Source organism: Lissotriton vulgaris, chromosome 5 (assembly GCF_964263255.1).
Source record: "Lissotriton vulgaris chromosome 5, aLisVul1.2, whole genome shotgun sequence".
Classification (NCBI taxonomy): Eukaryota; Metazoa; Chordata; class Amphibia; order Caudata; family Salamandridae; genus Lissotriton; species Lissotriton vulgaris.
Window position 1 is genome coordinate 1500088526 of NC_141693.1, and position 19871 is coordinate 1500108396.

Consider the following 19871-nt stretch of genomic DNA (forward strand, 5'->3'; position numbering starts at 1 on the left):
TAAAAAGCAAGTCTTAACCTTCCATTTCAGAGGTTTTGCAGCAGTTTCAATATATTTTTAGAACTCATCATTGCTCATATGGGTATTATTTCTGATATTTGGCACGTTCCATTCACTCTATTGCTTCGTTTTACTCGCAAGAAAGTGGCACTTTAATTGTTACACATTTGGTCACTGAGTGTCACTCAATCCAAGGAAATATCACACAAGCAATCTGAAAATTTGGCAGCTATGTTCAACAGATCTCGCCATTGCCTTCTTCCTAAACGAAGGTTACTCTGTGGTTATTAACCAGGAGTTAAATTAACGCAGTTAAATAAAGCAGAATGTTAAACCATTTTAAGGATACTCTGAAATTTTTAATTACGTTCAGAAACAAGTACACATGAAGGCTGAACTGATCCATGGGTTTTATAGGAAAAAGAGGCCTAGACTTCGAAATGGTAACTAAGAATAATAATCACTAGTGTTACTTTAACACGACGACGGAAGTAAGTGGAGAAAGTTTTAAATTTACAACATGCAGATTCACCTGAAATAGATTTTCTTATTTCTTTTTTATTCACTCAAGGTACACTTTTTTTTTAACTGAAAAAAATTACACATTAACACGCCAAATTAAAAAAAAGCGTTTCGAGCGTAAAAACAGTAACCTTGCAAAAAAAAATCGCACGCCCCTTTCAGAACAGTTAGCGTTACATACGTTTTCAAATCAGCATAAATTCGCACTAAAACAAAAAAAGGAGCCCCTCATACAAAACGGAACAAAATATCTCCGAGAGAGAGATAAAAAAAATGTCATACGCTGCAGCACCACGCTACTTATCAATGATTACACCAATGGCACGCCCACTCACTTCCGTTCAGTGTCTAGTTGGACACTGGAAGAATAAAATGGGAAGACATGTTATAGTCAGGCTATATGCCAGTAGGTTCTTACCTTCTTCCAACATTGGCTCCTCCTCCACTGTGAGACAGGCGTGTCTGTGACGTAAGGAGGAGGTAGACGTAAGGAGTTTGTAGGCACCACCCTGATCTCCATAGTTACCGATACTAAACAGAATCAGTCGGCGGCATGGAGGAGGGCCTAGGTGAGCTATTTATTTATTTATTTATTGCAGTTTTATATAGCGCGAACTTTACCCTAAGGTGTCAGAGCGTTTTACAATAGAATAAAGTAATTTACACGAGGTACACGTGATGGAATTCACACACTAACAAGTTACATATACAATCAGCATTATTAAAAGATTAAAGGTGGCAAAAGTAGGTTAAATCAGGTATAGAATGCATATTTACAAAGTTGAGCTCATGTGAATGGAAAGCGGCCGTGAGGGTGATGAAATGAGTTGAATTATTCCTTAAAGCGTCTTTGGAAGAGAAGTTTTTTAAAATCTGTTATGAAAAATCGGATAGAGGCGGATTGTTGTGGAGTCAAACTGAGATTTTTAGTGGGTTTTAGGTATCCGTCTGTCTTCTATTTTATTAATCAGACAGTCATCCTGTCTTCTACATCATTAACATGGAAAATTAAACGGTAGTCTCAAGTGTTAAGCGGCTTATGGTTTTCGTTCTTTTCAGTTTTTAACAGATATTTAGAAGATTGAACGCTTGTAGTACTGCCACTAAAGACAAGTTGATTGAGTAGATGCCAAAGTGTCCTGCTGCTGGTGGGGGAGTAAGCCGTGCCGTGTTTCACCACACCGCTGGGGACTATGTATCCCGTGCTGCTCCTGGATCCTGAACGCGCTAAATAGCACAATGCAGTCCCTCTGCCAGTGTAGCTGCCAACGTTTGCTGCTGCTGGTGGGGGAGTTTTTATTTTTTTAAATTTTTATTTAATGCAAATTTATTTAGCGCAAACTTTACCCGAAGGGGTCAGAGTGCTTTACATAAGAAGCAGTTGCAAAACATAAGGATTTAGGATTACATGTGTTACATAAAAGATACAAACAGAAAAAAATTGCAAATATACAAGATGTAAAGTCACACAAGGAAGAGATACAAACAAAAAAGAAAAATTGCAAATGTACAAGTTATAAAGTCACTCAAGAAAGAGATACAAATGGATTTACTCTAAGAGTCACATAGAAATGGTATAGAGTGCAAAGGTCTACTGCATATACTAGTGATTAGAGTTATCTCTATATACATATATATACACATATTAGGTTTTCTCAGGTCAAGACCCAAAAAAAACAAAATAAAACAGGAGAGCAGAGTGGGGTCGGAGAGGGGATGCAGTCCCAACACCCAGGGAGGGTGGGAGGTGTCGCGCTTCCCCCACATTAAGACACAGGAGCCAAGAGGTGGTGTGAAGCACGTCTTTACTTCTCTATGCTCACATCCTAACTAACCCATAATCCCTTAACTTCCTTTCCTCCTCATGCCCCTTCCTCCACTGCCTGTCCTGTTGCAGACAGGGGTCAGGCAGTCACGTCATGACATCTCCCCCTTTTGTACAAAGTCTTACTGTGTCTTAAATCACTTCAATGAGGCGCTCCGGCCGTCTGGTTTGCCGTCTGGGTCGATCAGCTTGTTCCGGTGTCCTGATTTGGTGGTGTGTGGGGTGATCCCGTCTTGTCGGACTGGAATGACTGTGGTCACTACCCCTGCTTCTACCATCTGAGTCCGTGGAGGACTCCCAGTATTGACTTCCATGCTGTCCCTGAGGGCTGCATCTCTTAAAATGTGAAATGTTACGGGTAATCCGCTTGTGATCGCCTTCCGCCGTAATCATGGTTCCTTTTCGGCGACTGACTCTTAAGGGATGTGTGAGGTAGCGGCTGTCTGCTTTTGTCCTTCGATCACGCCGGACACAGACATCCAAGAGGGAGACTGCTCCCTCTTGGATGTCTGCGGTTCTTGCATGTCTACGTTGATCCGCGTATGTCTTCATCTTCAGTTTCTTTCCATAGTCTATGTTGACCAGTGTTTCGTGATCAATGTTTGGAGCTTGGGGTTGGAGCATGTTGTCCAGAGTGGGCAGTCTAGTGCGAGGAACTCTTCCCAACATTAGAGTGGCTGGACATTGATTGGTAGTGTTGTGGGGCGTGGTGCGATATGCCCTCAACACTTCATTCAGTGCTGAATGTCTCGGTGAGTCAGTTCCGCTTGCTGTACTGCTTTCTTCAGAGTTCCCATAAATCGTTCCACCATGCCATTTGCTTGGGGCCATAATGGTGTGATCTTTTGATGTTTAAAGTCAAGGTGTTTTGCAAATTCTGCAAATTCGTGGCCATTAAATGGGGTCCGTTGTCTGACTTGACTCGCAGTGGGATGCCCCATGCTGCAAAGGTTTTGTCGAGTACTGGAATTACTGCGGTTGCTTTGGTAGATGGTATCAGGTGTGCAAAAGGAAATCGTGAGTATTCATCCATGATGACAATGATGTATTGACTTGATTTGAGGGGCCCGAAGAAATCAATGGCGACTTGTTGCCACACTCCTTCAGGTAATTCCGACATTTGTAAGGGGGCTGGTGGTTCGTCACGGCTGACCAGCTGACATGATATACAGTCTTTGAGCGTGTTTTCTACCATCAGGTCTAGTGTCGGAAACCAGACACGCTCCCGTAGAGCTTTCTTGGTGGCACTTATCCCTCGGTGACCTTCATGAGCAAGGTTGATCACTCCTTGTCTCAATCTTTGAGGAATGACGATCCTCCCCCCTCTCAGGATTAGGCCGTCTTCGCTGATGGATAGTTCATCATGGATGTGTTTGAACGCCATGAGTTCCTGAGACTTCTGACTTGGGTCTGTTTTCACATGTTGCCATGAGTTGGTGCGAATGTGTTCTGTGACGTCTTGGATAATTGGGTCTTGAATGGATGCTTCTTGAATAGCTTCAAGAGGAACTGTTGGAGGACACGCCGTGTCAATGACAAAGTGTAGATATTCTTCAGCCACAGAACGTACCTCCTTGGTGGTGAGATTGGGGTGTCGGGACATGAAGTCTGCTGGGTTTTCCGACTTCCCGGGCTTGTGGACGATGGTGAAAATGTAGTCCTGGAGGCGTAGGCCCCAACGCTCAATGCGCGGAGGCATCTTGGCCTTAGGATTGCCAAAGATAGTAACAAGTGCTTGGTGGTCAGTGATGATGGTAAATTGCTTAGGTATCAAGAAGTAAGGAGTAGAGGGCGATTACTATTCTATAGAGAACAGAAGGTCCAGTCACTACGTGCCCTAGAAGTACGCCTATGCAAAGAATTGTCATGCTGTTCCTAACAAAAGGACGGATTGGTACAGTCAGTGATGTGAATGGATTATGGGAGGGTGGTTAGAAGTTCACCCTGGGGATCCATATTGTTGGATTTAATGCCCTCACACACCCTTTCAGGTGTCATGCTTCATCATTTGGGCTTGCTCCTCGTTGGGTCGGCGGTGCAATACCCAACGGGCGACACCTCAAAGAGGGGCTCTTTGGCGGAGATCTTTTTCCAACTGCCGTATAGATGAAGTGTGGGTATGGGGCCAGATGTAGGTGGTAGACGTGGGTATTGTGGGTTAAAATAAAGCTAGTGGTACCAAGAGTACTTTTATTCGGAGGGCCACTGCTTTGGTTTAAAAATGATTACCTTGGAGGAGAGTAAAGGAAAATAATGTTTCCAACTCTGATCCAGAGGTTGTTGTAGTCAGGTCAACATGTTTCACGCTATAGAGAGAATATCAAGCGATTCTTCAGGACCACGTTTGACTATGTTAGCAGGTATCTAAGTGTGAGGAAAACTGTCTACTCTAATTTATATATGGTGTGGTGTATCTATGCTCCTATGGCTACCACAGAATATGTATTTCAGGGAGGATAACACTATTATATTACCCTTCTTGCGTTGCGATTGTCAATACCTGTTGAGAGAAGGGCACCGACATATCACAACAAGCTGTTGATCAAGAGATACATCAATTATGGCCATAATCCTTGCGGTAACTGCGCAGCATGCCCATTCACCAAAAAGTACAAATGCATTACTTTATCTGAATCATTCAAATGGGAAATGAGAAACCACACAAATTGCAATAGTACTAATTGCATCTATCTGATCATATGCCCATGCAATTTATACTATATTGGCATGACGACACGCAATGTTAAAATCAGAATTTCTGAACACCGCAGCAATTTTAGATGCAAAAAGGACAACACAAAAATGTGTAAACACTTCCTGGAAAGGAACCACTGCCCAGACTCAATTCAATGGCTACTCCTGGAAAACTGCCCATATACCTCCAAAGATGGGCTTTTCCACAAGGAACAGCGGTGGATCCATAGGTTGTCTTGTGACCGTAATGGTCTGAACGAAGACATACCTTGGACCACCCTATGATTGTCTAATTGTTTTTCTGGACGCGACCGTACTCCGGTATTCAAAGCCAATAAGAGACCTTAACCATAAATGAGAGAATACACAAAAATTTTTACTGGAGTGGTCATCTGCATCTGCAATTCACAATGTGCGAACCCTCTCTATACTAACTACACCATTCCAATATGGCCGACACGTTTACATCATTTACACTAGCCGTGGGATTAAAAACATAAATGTTTTACATTTTTTGTATCACCCAAGAGCTTTGAACAAATAAACATAATTGCGCTATTGTGGTTATACACATATACAAAATAAGATCCGTCGCAATTACGATGACGGTATAAAACGGTTAATTAAATGTTTCTTGTCCTCCTTCTATTTACTTAAACCACCTTATATACGGTGATTCAAGATAGCCTCCTAAACACATTTATCACGAACTCTATGCCGGTTTACACATGCAAAGAGACCCAATGAGAGGCTTCCTGATTTGAACATATAAACAGGAAGTCAGTACACACCACCCATCCACCCGGTTCTAGCGGCGATGGGTAGGTGTGATACGTGCAGCTCAGGATACTACCAAGTAAGTGATAAGAAATACGAGAACTCCCCAAGCATAGCCCAACATGTAATATAAACATGCAGAAATAGGATAGCGCTTTCAACCAGCCTAACCCTAAACGCACAGGCACGCTGGCAGTACTGGGTTTAATGGGGCGAGGTAAAAACAATCACGCACGGGAAACATCCCTGATATTATGCCTCCCTCCAATATATCCATTGATACCACGGGCACCCCAGTAAACAAGCCGAGATGGCCACATAAACACAACTCATTTCTCTGATATACCGCTCGAGCAACATGCGGTACACAGACTCGAAAATTAAACGGCTTCGGCAGCGCGATATATACGCATGGCTAACCGCTGCGGTATCACGCTTATGCGTTACAACGAGGAGCCTTCGTGTCATACAGACTAGCTTTAGCTTACTCCCGCTTTACAGACAAGCGTTCCGATATACGGGGAATGCACATTTACATCAAGGCATTCTTTCTAACACACTTTCCCATTACAGTAATAGAGGTATGGACCAATGCACTGCACCGAGGAGCCTCTCTCTCTCGTTTTACACAGACCAGCCCTAGCCCACTCCCGCTCTTCTGACAAGCGTTCTGATATATGGGGAATGCACATGAACACCAATGCATCCCTCCTGACACACTTTGCCATTAGGTGTACAGAGATATTTACTAATCTACTGACAAGAGATCCTTTATGCCAATTTTGACTAATTTTGTTGTAACAAATACAGTTGATCAAAATCAAGGATTAATTAAACACAGAAACCTTTCCTTTTACCAGTAAACCCCGCTAGTATTAGGCCTAGCGAAATTCAACCAGAAAACCTAGATACTTAAAGTTACCATGTTGCCTTATGAATATGTGTTTACAAAATTGTGATTCTCACCAACGAATCTGTATAAAACCAGCAGCTTTTTAAGACTTTCCTCCTACACATACAGCCTTATGGTGGAAGATCTCCCTGAAGCTTTACCCGCTGGACACTGTCGTTGTTTGTTTGTTTATAATACTAGGTGAGTTTTGAATAGTTGTAGGATACCACACCGGTATTCTTTAACCTTCGAGTATGATTGTATTTTCACAAGTCACTCCCACAGAACTATCACCTTTTTGAGAGTGCCTGCTACACTTAGACAATGGTGTTTCGACATACACCGACTATCACTGGCATGTAAATGCACAAGTATGACAGTCATTGATGTATCTCTTGATCAACAGCTTGTTGTGATATGTCTGTGCCCTTCTCTCAACAGGTATTGACAATCGCAACGCAAGAAGGGTAATATAATAGTGTTATCCTCCCTGAAAAACATATTCTGTGGTAGCCATAGGAGCATAGATACACCACACCATATATAAATTAGAGTAGACAGTTTTCCTCACACTTAGATACCTGCTAACATAGTCAAACGTGGTCCTGAAGAATCGCTTGATATTCTCTCTATAGCGTGAAACATGTTGACCTGACTACAACAACCTCTGGATCAGAGTTGGAAACATTATTTTCCTTTACTCTCCTCCAAGGTAATCATTTTTAAACCAAAGCAGTGGCCCTCGGAATAAAAGTACTCTTGGTACCACTAGCTTTATTTTAACCCACAATACCCACGTCTACCACCTACATCTGGCCCCATACCCACACTTCATCTATACGGCAGTTGGAAAAAGATCTCCGCCAAAGAGCCCCTCTTTGAGGTGTCGCCCGTTGGGTATTGCACCGCCGACCCAACGAGGAGCAAGCCCAAATGATGAAGCATGACACCTGAAAGGGTGTGTGAGGGCATTAAATCCAACAATATGGATTCCCAGGGTGAACTTCTAACCACCCTCCCATAATCCATTCACATCACTGACTGTACCAATCCGTCCTTTTGTTAGGAACAGCACGACAATTCTTTGCATAGATGGTAAATTGCTTGCCATAAACAAATAGATGGAAATGTTCGCAGGCCCAGATCACTGCCAGGCCCTCCTTCTCAGGTTGAGAGTATCGTTTTTCAGTATCGGTGAGGCTGCGACTGGCATAGGCGATGATGTGGCGCTGATCCGAGTCGTCTTGATATTGTGCCAGGATGGCCCCAAGGCCCACCGGGCTGGCGTCAACAGTAATTTCAGTCCGTTTTTTTTGCGTCAAATTAGGCAAGGTTAATGGCAGTGCTGACAGCATGTTTGATTTTGTGAAACGAGCGGTCGCAGGCATCTGTCCATGTGAAGGACTGAGCTTGGTGAGTGAGCTCTCTCAAGGGGTGGCTGATGGTGGCGAAGTCCTGAATGTATAGAGCACAGTAGCTCGCCATGCCAAGAAATGAGCGAAGGTCACTTACATCTTGCGGCGTTGGTGTGTCTGCAAGGGCTGAGACTTTGTCAGGGTCTGGTGTCATGCCATCCTTTGAAAATATGTGGCCTTAGAATTTCAAAGTCGATTTGTGAAACTCGCATTTGGCTGCATTCAGAGTCAGATTTGCATTTAGCAGGGCATGGCACACTCTGTCCAAGGCCGTATCATGTTCGGTTTGATCTTGTCCGAATACTAGAAGGTCATCGCTATAATTGAATGCGTTTGGAATTCCTTGGATGACGCGCCTGATGGCTTCTTGGAAAATTTCGGCTGCTGATGATATGCCGAAATTCAGGCGCTTGTAACGGAAGAGTCCTTGATGGGTTGTGAATGTGGTAATATAGCGTGACTTGTCATGAAGTTCAAGTTGGTGATAACCCTTATTAAGGTCAAGTTTTGAGAATACTGTGGCTCCGTTGAGACGAGCAATCATGTCACTGATATGTGGCCCAGGGTGACGTTCTCGTTCAATTGCTACGTTGGGTGCGCGCATGTCTACGCATAGATGCACTTTGTTGTCCTGTCCCTTTTTTGGTACGACCACCACAGGCGATACCCATGGAGTTGGGCCGGACGTGCGCTCAATGATGTCTGTCTTGAGCAGCTCTTGAAGTTCGTCGTCCACAGCCTGTTGTAGATGAAACAGTACCTTCCTGTGGTGTTGTGCCACTGGTGTAACGCGCTCGTCAATATGAAGTTTGACCTTGAAGTGGTTAAACTTTCCCAGTCCTTTGAAAAGATTGGGGAATTTCGCAACGATGTCCGGGGCATCTTCTGTCATATAAAGAAGTTCCACGAGCCTCAGTCTTTCTGCCGTCGTCAAACTGAACAGGCAGTCAGCCACGTCCGGGCCCTCAACAACGTGGATATATGTTGGGATTTGTCGGTCTTTGTATGTCAAAGTAGTGCTGAAACAGCCTAGACATGGTAGTGGCTTTCTGGACATCCACGTGAATATTCGAACAGCTGCCGGTTCTAATTTGGGACGTGGTTTAATGCTCTGGTATTCTAGCGCGCAGATGTAATTTAGTGAGGCTCCCGAGTCCAAAACAAATTTCGCTGGATGTTCCCCTATTCGGATGTCTATTTTTGGGTATTTCTTCAGACGGTCTGGATCTGAGACCATACAAATATATTCATCACTGTCTTGTGATACTGGTGTGCGTGACGGTGACTCACTGGATGTTGACTTTCGTGATCGATATGAGCTTATGGACCGGACACTTGACCGGGAAGAGCTGGAGGAGTGTCCTTCTCGCCCCTTTACTGCACAGGCGTGATGTCGTGTAGACGGGCGAGTTTTTGATGATCTTCGTCCTGAGCGTTGGGTTTGACAGACAGACTCAAAATGGTTTTCCCTGCCACAGCGGTGGCACTTTTGTCCGATGGCTGGGCATTGTCCTGAGTGAGGGTATTCTTGACCACATCTGTAACATGCGGGCGCCGTTCTGCTGGATTTGTTGTGTCGCAATTCACGCGATTCATAGCGTGCAATCGGCCTCCGGGATGATGTGGAACGCGTTTTCCGGGATGATATGGAATGCGTTGACCTGCTTGATTTGTGTCGATCTGTCTGATGTTTCTTATCTTTGTGTACTTGCATCCTGAAGGCTTGCTCCTTCCTATCTGTCTTGTTAACCTCCATTTTCTTTGCGTGGTCTTCCGCCTGGTCGCTTATGCGTGTCATTTCCTCGATTTCTTCAAGGGTGTAGTGTTTCTTCAATAGCCGCCGGCGTAGCGACTCAGAGTGACACCCTTCAATTATGCGAAGCCGTAATGCATCCTCTGTGTTGAAATCATCAAAGTCACAGTGGCGGGCTAGTCGCCTGATACGCACAATGAAGTCGCACATGCGTTCATCTTTCTCCTGATTGGCTAGGTTAAAAGTGAAGCGTTCATAGTCCAAGTTGTACTTGTGTAGGAATCGTCGGTCAAGAGCTCCCTTGACATCTTCGTATGGGGCGGTGGCTGCATTTGGCAGTTCATTAATGATCTGTGCGATGTCTTTTCCCACCATATTCCGTAGAGCTATCAGCTTCTGTTTGGGGTCTTGTACTTGTGACCCGGTCATGTAGTCTTCAAAATCTTCGGACCAGCTTTTCCACTTGGGTCCCATGCTGCTGCCGGAGGTCAGTTCCAGGGGTTCTGGTGGTCTTAAGTATGGCACTCCCATGACTGTGGGGTGTGTTGGGGCCACCACTAGTGGGTTACCCGGTGCTGCCTGTGCTGCTGGTGCTCCTCCTGACCCACTGGATGAGCTGGTGACTGACATTTCTGTTTATATGGCTTTCACAGTGTTTTTTGATTGATATTTGTATCTTTTATGCAAGGGTGCCTGACCTCAAAATGGCCGACACAAATTTTCAATGAGAGGCTATGAGGGGTGCCTGGCCTCAAGATGGCCGCCGCTCGGGACACATGGTTTTTCAAAAAGTCTATGCTTGCAGCCCTTAATGCTTTCTCCCAGGTGTCTGACAATATTTACTATTGCTGTTGAGTCATATGAGCCAATATCTTGTTTCCCCGGACTCACCCTCTCCTTCTCGATCGTGGCAGTCGATCGGTGGCGTTTCTGGGTGTTCGCGCTGTTTTCGCGCTGATTTCTTTACTTTCGGCCGTTTCTCTGGCCGCTTGTGGCGTCGCACGCCAGGTGTTTCTTTCTGTCAGGCGGCAGCTTACACAATCCGCCAGCTATTTCTTGCGGCAGCAATCAGGGGCAGCGTGCGAGCGTTTCGCTTCACTCGCTTCACACGCGCTGCCCCGACACAGGCTGCAGGCTCCGTTCTCGGCCGCTCACAGGCGGCAGGGGTTTCAAGCGATGTGGGATTCGAGTGACATCCCACCCTCGTTGCCAGTGTCATGCTTCCCCCACATTAAGACACAGGAGCCAGGAGGTGGTGTGAAGCACGTCTTTACTTCTCTATGCGCACATCCTAACTAACCCATAATCCCTTAACTTCCTTTCCTCCCCACGCCCCTTCCTCCACTGCCTGTCCTGTCGCAGACAGGGGTCAGGCAGTCACGTCATGACAGGAGGGATACAAGGGTATGGAGAAAAGGCAAAACAGAAAAGGGAAGAAACATTTGAGGATCGTCAAGGAGGAAACGAGGGAAAAGGCTAAAGGACGAGGGAATGGACAAGATGGCGGGGCAGGGTCCAGAGAAAAGCGGCAGGGAACAGCAGCAAAATGGCGGCCAGAACAAAAGAAAAAGTAAAGAAGTCCATGAGAGTCCATGGCGGGATAGACCCCTCCGATGAAGAGTGTTCTCTGGGGGCCTGGGGTGGGTATGTTCCAGAAGGGGCTGCGGGGTGCCATGCAATATAGGTCTGGACTGGAGGGTAGACATGTCCAGGGTTAAATCGCAGGACCGCCATCACTTACTGTAGGCTCTGGTTTCCACAGGCTCTGGTTTCCAGCCATGGATTACACTGGAGTGGTTCCTCGCAGGCTACTCGCCGCAATCACCACTCCTCCCGGTCGGAGGGGGGAGAACCGCCAGCTCATACTCCACAGCAGCGAGGCATCTCTGCCGAACCAGCGGCCATATTGGTAAAGGCTCCGTGGGCGCTCCTTCCAGAAACTCAGAGGGTGTAAGCAGGCCATCCGGATCGTTCCTGCGGTCCGCAATGCATGGATGAATGGGCAAAATCCTTGAGTAGGATCGCAGTCGGATGGGGAGAGCCACCATCAGGCGCCCTTGAGGTGTATCTCTCAACGATCCCCTTGGGGGGCCAGCACCTCTCCCAGGTACATGGCAACACCGTCCCCTATCTGCCCAGCAAAGCTCATAAACTGGTGTCCACAGTAGCAGTGAGCGGGGGCTCGGCACCGGGCGGCAGGCGGCATCCGCTAAGGTACAGGGCAGGGTGTTCTGCTTATGGTCACCTTTGTGACCCAGTAACAGGAAGGTTGCAGGATTATTAAACGGTGTGGATGGTACGGCATGTTTCAGTCTAATTTCAGACGCACTGGCCTGCACAGGGTCAATGGGAGGAAGTTGGGGTCGTGAGAGAGGGCTCATTTCACGCCTCTCCCACGAGACAGAGAAACAGAAGAACAGCTAACTGCTTCTAGGATAACAAGAAAAGGAAGCATTAACGACTGAAAAGGCTGAAGGTGGTCTCACTGCAACACTGGAGACTACATATCCCGTGCTCCTCCTGGCTCCTGAATGCGATAAATAGTGCAACACTTTCCCGGAGCCGGTGTAGCCGCCAACGTTTCTTGCTGCTGGTTAGTGGAGTGAGCCGTGCCGCGTTTCACCGCTCCGCTGGGGACTACGTTTCCATGCTCCTCCTGGCACCTGAGCGCCGTAAATAACCCGACACAGTCCTGCGGCCCGTGTAGCTGCTAATGTTTGCTGCTGCTTATGTGGGAGTGAGCCATGCCGGGTTTCACCGCAACGCTAGTGGCTACGTATCCCGTGCTCCTCTTGGCTCCTGAACGTGCTAAATAGCGCAACACAGACCCGCAGTGTGGGATGACCCCTCTAGGAAAAAGACGACAAAGGATGGGCAAAAAGAAGATAATCGACCCGCCTTCAGAGGAGATAACACTAACTTATTTAAATTAATTTCTTGCAAAAGCCACCACAGCTATAGCCAATGAGATTGCTCACACTGAAAGAAGAATCTTGATGGGTACAGTGGACACTGATAGGGAGCTATCATTAGTTGTTGGTACTGAGGTGCAGACTGACAACCCAAGATGTAATTCCTAATCCCCCCTGTCCAATTTGCCCGTTTATCCCAACTCAACGTCCTTGCCTTAAAAGGTCGCAGTTTATTCAACATCACATGTTTATATATTTTGCAATGTTCATGGTCATATCGACTGTTCATTCAATGTCCATGCTACACATTTACAATTACTGGTATTTCCCCTTGCTTGCAGTATAGACCCAGCCTCCTCAATTTTCCGGGAGGGTAGGGACCCCTTGTCTGGGCCTCTGATTCACAGGTCTAGGCTTCAACTTGCTACCAACTTGGAGGGTGTCCGTCTGGACCTGGCCTATGGGTGGTTGCGTTTGCTTGCGGCCTGCTGGCCCTCTTTATCCCCCCTCATCCTAGCTTGCTTGCCCCCTGTTTGGGGGGGCTGCGCTCACCCTTGGGGGACCAATCCTGGCTGCCCCTTCCCTAGCCCTGATGTAAATGGGGCAAGGGAAGGGCTTTCCGCCTCTGGTGGGCGTTTGACCCGGTCCCCCATCGGGTCCGGCTTCACCTTCCTGGCCCAGGTTACGTTTTACAACACCTTCTGCCTCAGTATCGGATTATGCTTGTAAAAGTAAAAGAAAAAGAAGCGCTGTTAAAGCCTTTCTCCCTAGTGATGCTAAGAGACCAAGAAAGTCCAAGATAACCCCACCAACCATGACAACCGCCCCTACATCAGTCACCCAAGCCCAGGCCCAGATTAATGACATGCCACCAAAGAACTCGAATTGGAACGACCTTTATGACAAACTTTCAGTGTTATTACTTCCAATTCTTCAACGCTTAGAGTCCATTGAGAATGCAATCAAGGTGCTAGTAGCCAAAAGACCCTCGCCAACCTCGATATTTCCCAAGGCCCAACTCCAGCCTTGCATACAGCCGTTGCTGAGTGGGCAGACAATATGTCAACCTCAACGGCCCTAACCCTTCTGCCTCCGTGAACCAGGATCCCCAAACTGCCTCAACTGCTTTTACATTAAACCCTCCGACTACTTGCACTTGTTCACATTCTGCAATGGCCTCAATTCCATCAGCAGATCTGGTGGCAAAACCAACAAGACAGAGTCCATCTTGGGACCTGAGCTGGCCCAATCTAACCCTAGGGTCAGAGGGAACTTGCTTCAACATGCAAAGAGTTTGTGAAGGAACAAGAATAGACCTTCCGCCAGCTGCGTGCCCGTATCTAGTTATTCTGGTCAACACCCCTTAATTAAAAAGTACACAAAAAGAAACAACTACCCAACTAATTCACAAAGCATGCCACTGGATCTATAAGCATATAGATGAACGAGCAGATGGGCAGATTAACATCCTAATGGCAAGAAGAGTGGCTTGAATGGGGAGTTCTGATAAATCAATCGGGGGGCTGTGTAGTTTTAACCCTTAGGATTTTTCTCATGGCCCAGAACCTCCTATATTTATTGCCCAAAACCCTGTCAACAGAATAACAGATGTTTGTTCTTTCACTCTGCTTCTTTTATAAACCTGCACCCCAACTGCCTAGATCAAGTGGACCTTTGGACTATTTTACTGTCCCTCACACATCGGCCATTCAAAACCACATGAGACAAAGAGTCACCACACTGCTAACCTCCAATTGATTAACCGTATTGTCAGATTTGGAAGCCTGTGACTGACAAAGAAGTAAGGAGGTGTCCCCCAAAGTAATGACCGCCATTGCACGTGAGGAGCTCAACCTTCTATCCCAATCTCCCAAGAGTAAAAAAAGGATCTCAGCCATTACATGGATATCACAGGTTCAAAACATAAACTGACTGACCAAGAGTGGGTTCAATTATATTACTTCTTTTGATCTAATTTGCCTACAGGAGACTTGGGAAACAGGTCCTACATATATAGACTGCTACAGAACATTCCATACTCCGGCCATTGCTTTAAACTCAGGCCGTGCGAGGGGCAGCATATTGACACTATTAAAAAATACCTTAAGATTTTAAGCCGTATCCTCCTATAATGATTTCCAATACTACAATATATTATATCTTAAAGGTCCAGATGATAATATCGCACTAATAATACATTATAATAATTATCATTTTGGGGCTTAGATGTATAAGGTCGCTGACCTACATGAATAAAAAATGAATGACTTATTTAACAATCGTAAGAATATATGGATGGGTGTTTTTAATGATGAGTTTTAACTGGGTGGACCCCCAAAAAACACTATCCGCCCTGGGTCAGTAATACAGTACATGGAAGAAAATGGTTGTGGTAATTCTTTATCCTAACTCGTGTATAATGAAACATATAAAATACAGAAAACAAGAAAACAATTTACCACTCAAGATTTGAATTAAATTAAAAAATCTTAAATGTAATTTTCATAAGTAACACCGGCATTAAATGCGATTATACATCAAAGCATTAATGGGTTGCAATGCAGTAGCTCAAAACATTGGCAGTGCATATAGTATTACAGTGCTCTCAGTGTGAGAAGGAAAAAAGGAGAATGGGGTAATGGTAGTGAATTGGTGAGTGAGGGACAGGGTAAAGGTGTAGTGACAAGAACACAATTACAGTTATGTACAAGAAGACCGTTCCAGCCTATTACAGGTCAGTTTGTTCCCATATATACATTGCTCATAGATACATTTTAATTAAATTATTTCATTCTATGAGCTTGTAGATGTTTGGTAAACGGTCATCGTTTCGACCCCAGGAAGATGGAGGGTGAGTGGTTTCCTCACGTTGGGGTCTTCGTCAGGACAGGTTTTAAAGTTGAGCACCTAAGAATAAATAATAATAGTTCAGTACAGTGGCAAAGTTGTATCAGTGGTGAAAGATCAGGGAGGTGATTCAAATTTCACCTACTTGTTGAGGGAAGGACGGACAGTGTACAATCCCTAATGGGCTCTCAAAAGGCTCCTAAAAATCTAAAAAAAGACATGTTGTTTAAGTAAATTACAAAGGCGGTATTCTTCCAGCACAAATTAGAAACAGAAGGGTGGCACACTCACAGCTGCAGCTATGCTTGCATACGTGGTTGTGAATCTCCCAATGCGAAAGAAGAGTAGATCGAGACCAGGGTCTGTGAGAAAAAGAAAGGGGGGGGCGTAGTCATGGGCATGTCATCTCTCAATATTCTGGTATCAATTATGCGCATGCTTGTAGAAGGAAGATGAAGAGAGGTGGAACTTCATTAATCTGCCAAGTTCTCTCCAGCAAGCACATTAAAAGAAAGATCGGTGTGATGTTAAAAAGTCTCATAATGGACGTGACATTAAACGCGGGCAGACTAACAAACCTGCGTTTGCAAACGCGGCTGAGAACAGTCACGTACAAGAGTTACCATTAGTGAAAACATCCATGTTTAAACTAGATGCTGACATAGTTGGAGTTAAGCATGAGGATAAGTTTGCCAAGTTCTCTCCAAAAGACACATTAGCAGAAAGATTGGTGTGATGTTAAAAGACTCATAAGTAATGTTGATGTGACATTAATCGTGGGCAAATAAACCCGCATTTTGCAAAAGTGGCTGGCAACAGTCACTTATAGGAGTTCACATTAGCGGCTTCTTCCACATTTAAAATAGTTGCGGACAGAGTCTGAAATACGCACAGGGATTAGGGGTTGGGAGCAAATCTTATCTAAGCCATTACTTCCTCACAGCGGCTGGTCAGCTCAGACAGTGAGCCGACTCGATGTGCTCACCCTTAATGTAGGCAAATCCACGGCATACGTGCACTGTGAGGTGCAGCCGCTCGATGGTTCCCGAGGGCTCGCCCTGCGTACAGCCAATGATGGATGGGGAGTGACGAAGCTTGTTGCCATGGTGATCATTCTGAAGAAACCAAAACCTTCATTCTCAGGGAATACTTACTAATAGAAAGAAAAACTTGGCACAGAAGCTGAAATATAAAAAGACATCTTTATTAAATTTAACAAGTGAGGCCACATCACACAGAAGCTGTAGCAACTGAATGAGGTAGTCTGAGGAATACAGAGAACAGAGGCCTTTTATATGCTTAGGGTTACAAAACTCAGCACAAAAGTAAGGGTCAGTCCTAGCTTTTGCAAGCTTGCGAAAAAGCCCAACATTCCTTCTTACACAAGCCGGACAAAACCATAATAAAAGGCCACAACCCATATCGTAAACAAGCCATAAAAGAAGGAACAGAAACAGATGAGAAGTAGGATAAGGGGTGTGTATGTGCATACTAAACTTTACAATCTCCTGTGCTCTGATCGTTAATCTTGATCAGCTACTGGGCAAGGAACTGGTCTAACAAGGTCAGCTTCAGGCAATAGGGTCAGTTCACTCAGGTCATCCAGGAGTCAGCTAAAGTCATCGGCCTATGTGAGGGCAACCACAAAATGGCTGCCATGCACAAAATGGAACCCAAGGGTTCAGAATTCACGGAACCTCAGACCCTCCTTTTGCCCTTACATAGGCAATAACCTAACCTCACGTCAATCTGAATCCAAGTCTATATTCATCAGATCATCAAGATGTTGCTGGAGCATAATCCTATTACTTAGTAACCCTCTCGGGACAGGTCTCCTTACACACATAGTAGCACAAAGGCCACATATGGCAGGACCAAATAGGGAATACCTCTATCTGTAGTATGTGGCATAAGACCACACACCCAACAATTAGTGATGTTCACTACTAACTGGTGTTGGTGCAGAAGCTGTACAAAGGAATTATTAGTGAACTCTGACCTGCTAACCAGTTCATGTTCATGTAAAGTACGGAAACAATGCAAAGAAGTAGTAGTAGGAAGAGACATACATTGGGATGTGGGTATAGATGTCAATTGGGTAGCAAAAAACAATCCCACCCATAAAAGACGTCATGTTTTTTAAAAAAAACTAGAAAAAACGTTATTAAGAACATATAGACAACAGGAGAAAGTAATGACCTCTATTAGAAACAAAATTATAATTGTTCACAACACTAAGCAGAAAGCAAATCCTAAAATTATCTAGTAACATTTTTATGGCTCCTATGCATTTCAGTAACCCATCACATGTTCAGGTGAAACAGTGGTGATCCTCATCAATGCTCTGAGGTGAAAAAGGGGATATTCTTCCACAGAAAATGGACTTTATTCTGCTTTTACTAAACAGAATACTACTTTAAAATAATGCCAGCAAAACAATAAGAATCAGTCTCCTAACACCTAGTCTATATAATCACACGGAAACCTCTTGTGAAACCAACTATGCCCAGAGTCCATTCAAAAGCCTCTCTGGCAGGCTTCTATTGTCCATCAAACCTGCTCCCTTTGTTGCATCGGTCTCTTGATTCAGGCCTCCCATGAAAAAATAAATTGCTTCTCAGTATCCGTTGGAGTGCCCTCCTGGCAAACACTCAATGCTCACTTAAAAGTCTCAATGTCTCAATGCAGTGCACCAGTATCTCTCCTCTGCTGCAGACACTACAGATATTGTGCTCTTCATTGGTCATGGGCACAGATAATCTCGTGCAGACCCGGGACCATTCTCAGGCTCCAACACTCATCATTCAGTGTCAGAGGACGCTCAGGCTGCTCTTTCATGGGCACCAGAATGTAGTGCCTTTTTCCCAATCTTGGATCCTCCGGTGCACTGCACTTCCGTTGGAGCAAAGGAAAAAAGGGGGGTGCGTGTGGCCAAAACTCAGGCCAAAGGACTGCACACTGTCAGAGGTTACCAGCACATGACAGGCTCTCTTTTGCACTGAAATTCTGGTTCTGTGATGTCCAATGCCGTCTGATGAAGCAAGTGCGATGCTTTAAACAGTTCATTGTATAACAAGGGGACTGCAAACAGGTGGCCTGCGATCTTCAAAGGAGTGGCCACACGCCATGGGACAATTCTGGTCTAGAATACACTGTCATTTTCAAAAAGCAATACAAATAAAAAGGCAGTAGACAAAACAGTGCCTCTAGGCTTTTCAATTGGGTTTCCGTATGAGACCATATCCTCCATCATCTAAGGGTAGATAGCGACATGATTAAGTCTAAAGAAAATTCTTAAAAACCAGTCTGGTAATACAAAAGGGAATTATACATAATATGGGGGTTTCTGGTACATTACTGCAGTCTGGAAGTGTGAACCTGAACAATACACTAATAATAATAAAAGCTGACTGGTGAAAGGAATACGGAAAAGAGAAATGGGACTAGGACACAGCTAAAATCCCCAATAACTAGGTACAATGCCACATCGGTCAGGGGAGAAGCGACAAAAGAAAAATCTATAGGAAGAACAAGAAATTACTTGGGTGATAGTCAAGCATGTGACACAATACCAAGAGTATGAGTGATACACAAAAATTCACAATAGTTCCCAAAGGTTAGCTCTACCGCTGGCCGCTAAACCATATACGGTAACCTCAGCTAATGTTCCAGTTCCTTCTTCAGGGAAAAAAATGAAACCTGGTGTCCTTTATGGTACTAAGCCATACACTACTTAGGAAGCAGAACAAAACTGAGTAATGTAATATAGAAATTAGGTCACCATGTACAAGAGTCACAGATCTATAATTTTATCCTTACGTCCAATCAGGATACATAAATGTAGGGCTGCCTGTTCCTTTAAGGGAAGGGGCAGTAAATGACTGTGACACACTTTGATCCTGTATATCTTTTTATTTTTCTTGAATACTATTCATAGCCAAATTGATATACACTGGTGAAGTGTTGTCTGTGTCGTGCACAGTATGAAAATATAATTATCTGTGAAATGTAGCAAATCAACCCAACTGTTGTGCAGCGATACACATCGTCATGTACATCCCTTCACAACACAGGTAAACGTGTAATAGTATCAAAAGCAGCAACATAAAACAAAAACATGCATAAAATAAAAAAAACACAAAAACGTACATGCCAAGCCATCAGATATACTTGCTGTATTTCAAGCACAAAAAGCATAGACAAAACAATAACATATGTGAATGAGCGGTGACAC

General features: G+C 44.8%; 1 protein-coding gene across 1 annotated transcript in view; it reads left to right on the top strand.

Moving 5' to 3' along the window:
• Positions 1–973: 973 nt before the first annotated feature.
• Positions 974–19871, top strand: part of CIMAP3 (ciliary microtubule associated protein 3) — a 145564-nt gene continuing 126666 nt past the window's right edge. Inside the window, exon 1 of the mRNA XM_086920387.1 lies at positions 974–1091. Within this exon, the coding sequence (XP_086776513.1) occupies positions 1076–1091 (16 nt within the window). The 5' untranslated portion in view covers positions 974–1075. The remainder of the gene's footprint in view (positions 1092–19871) is intronic.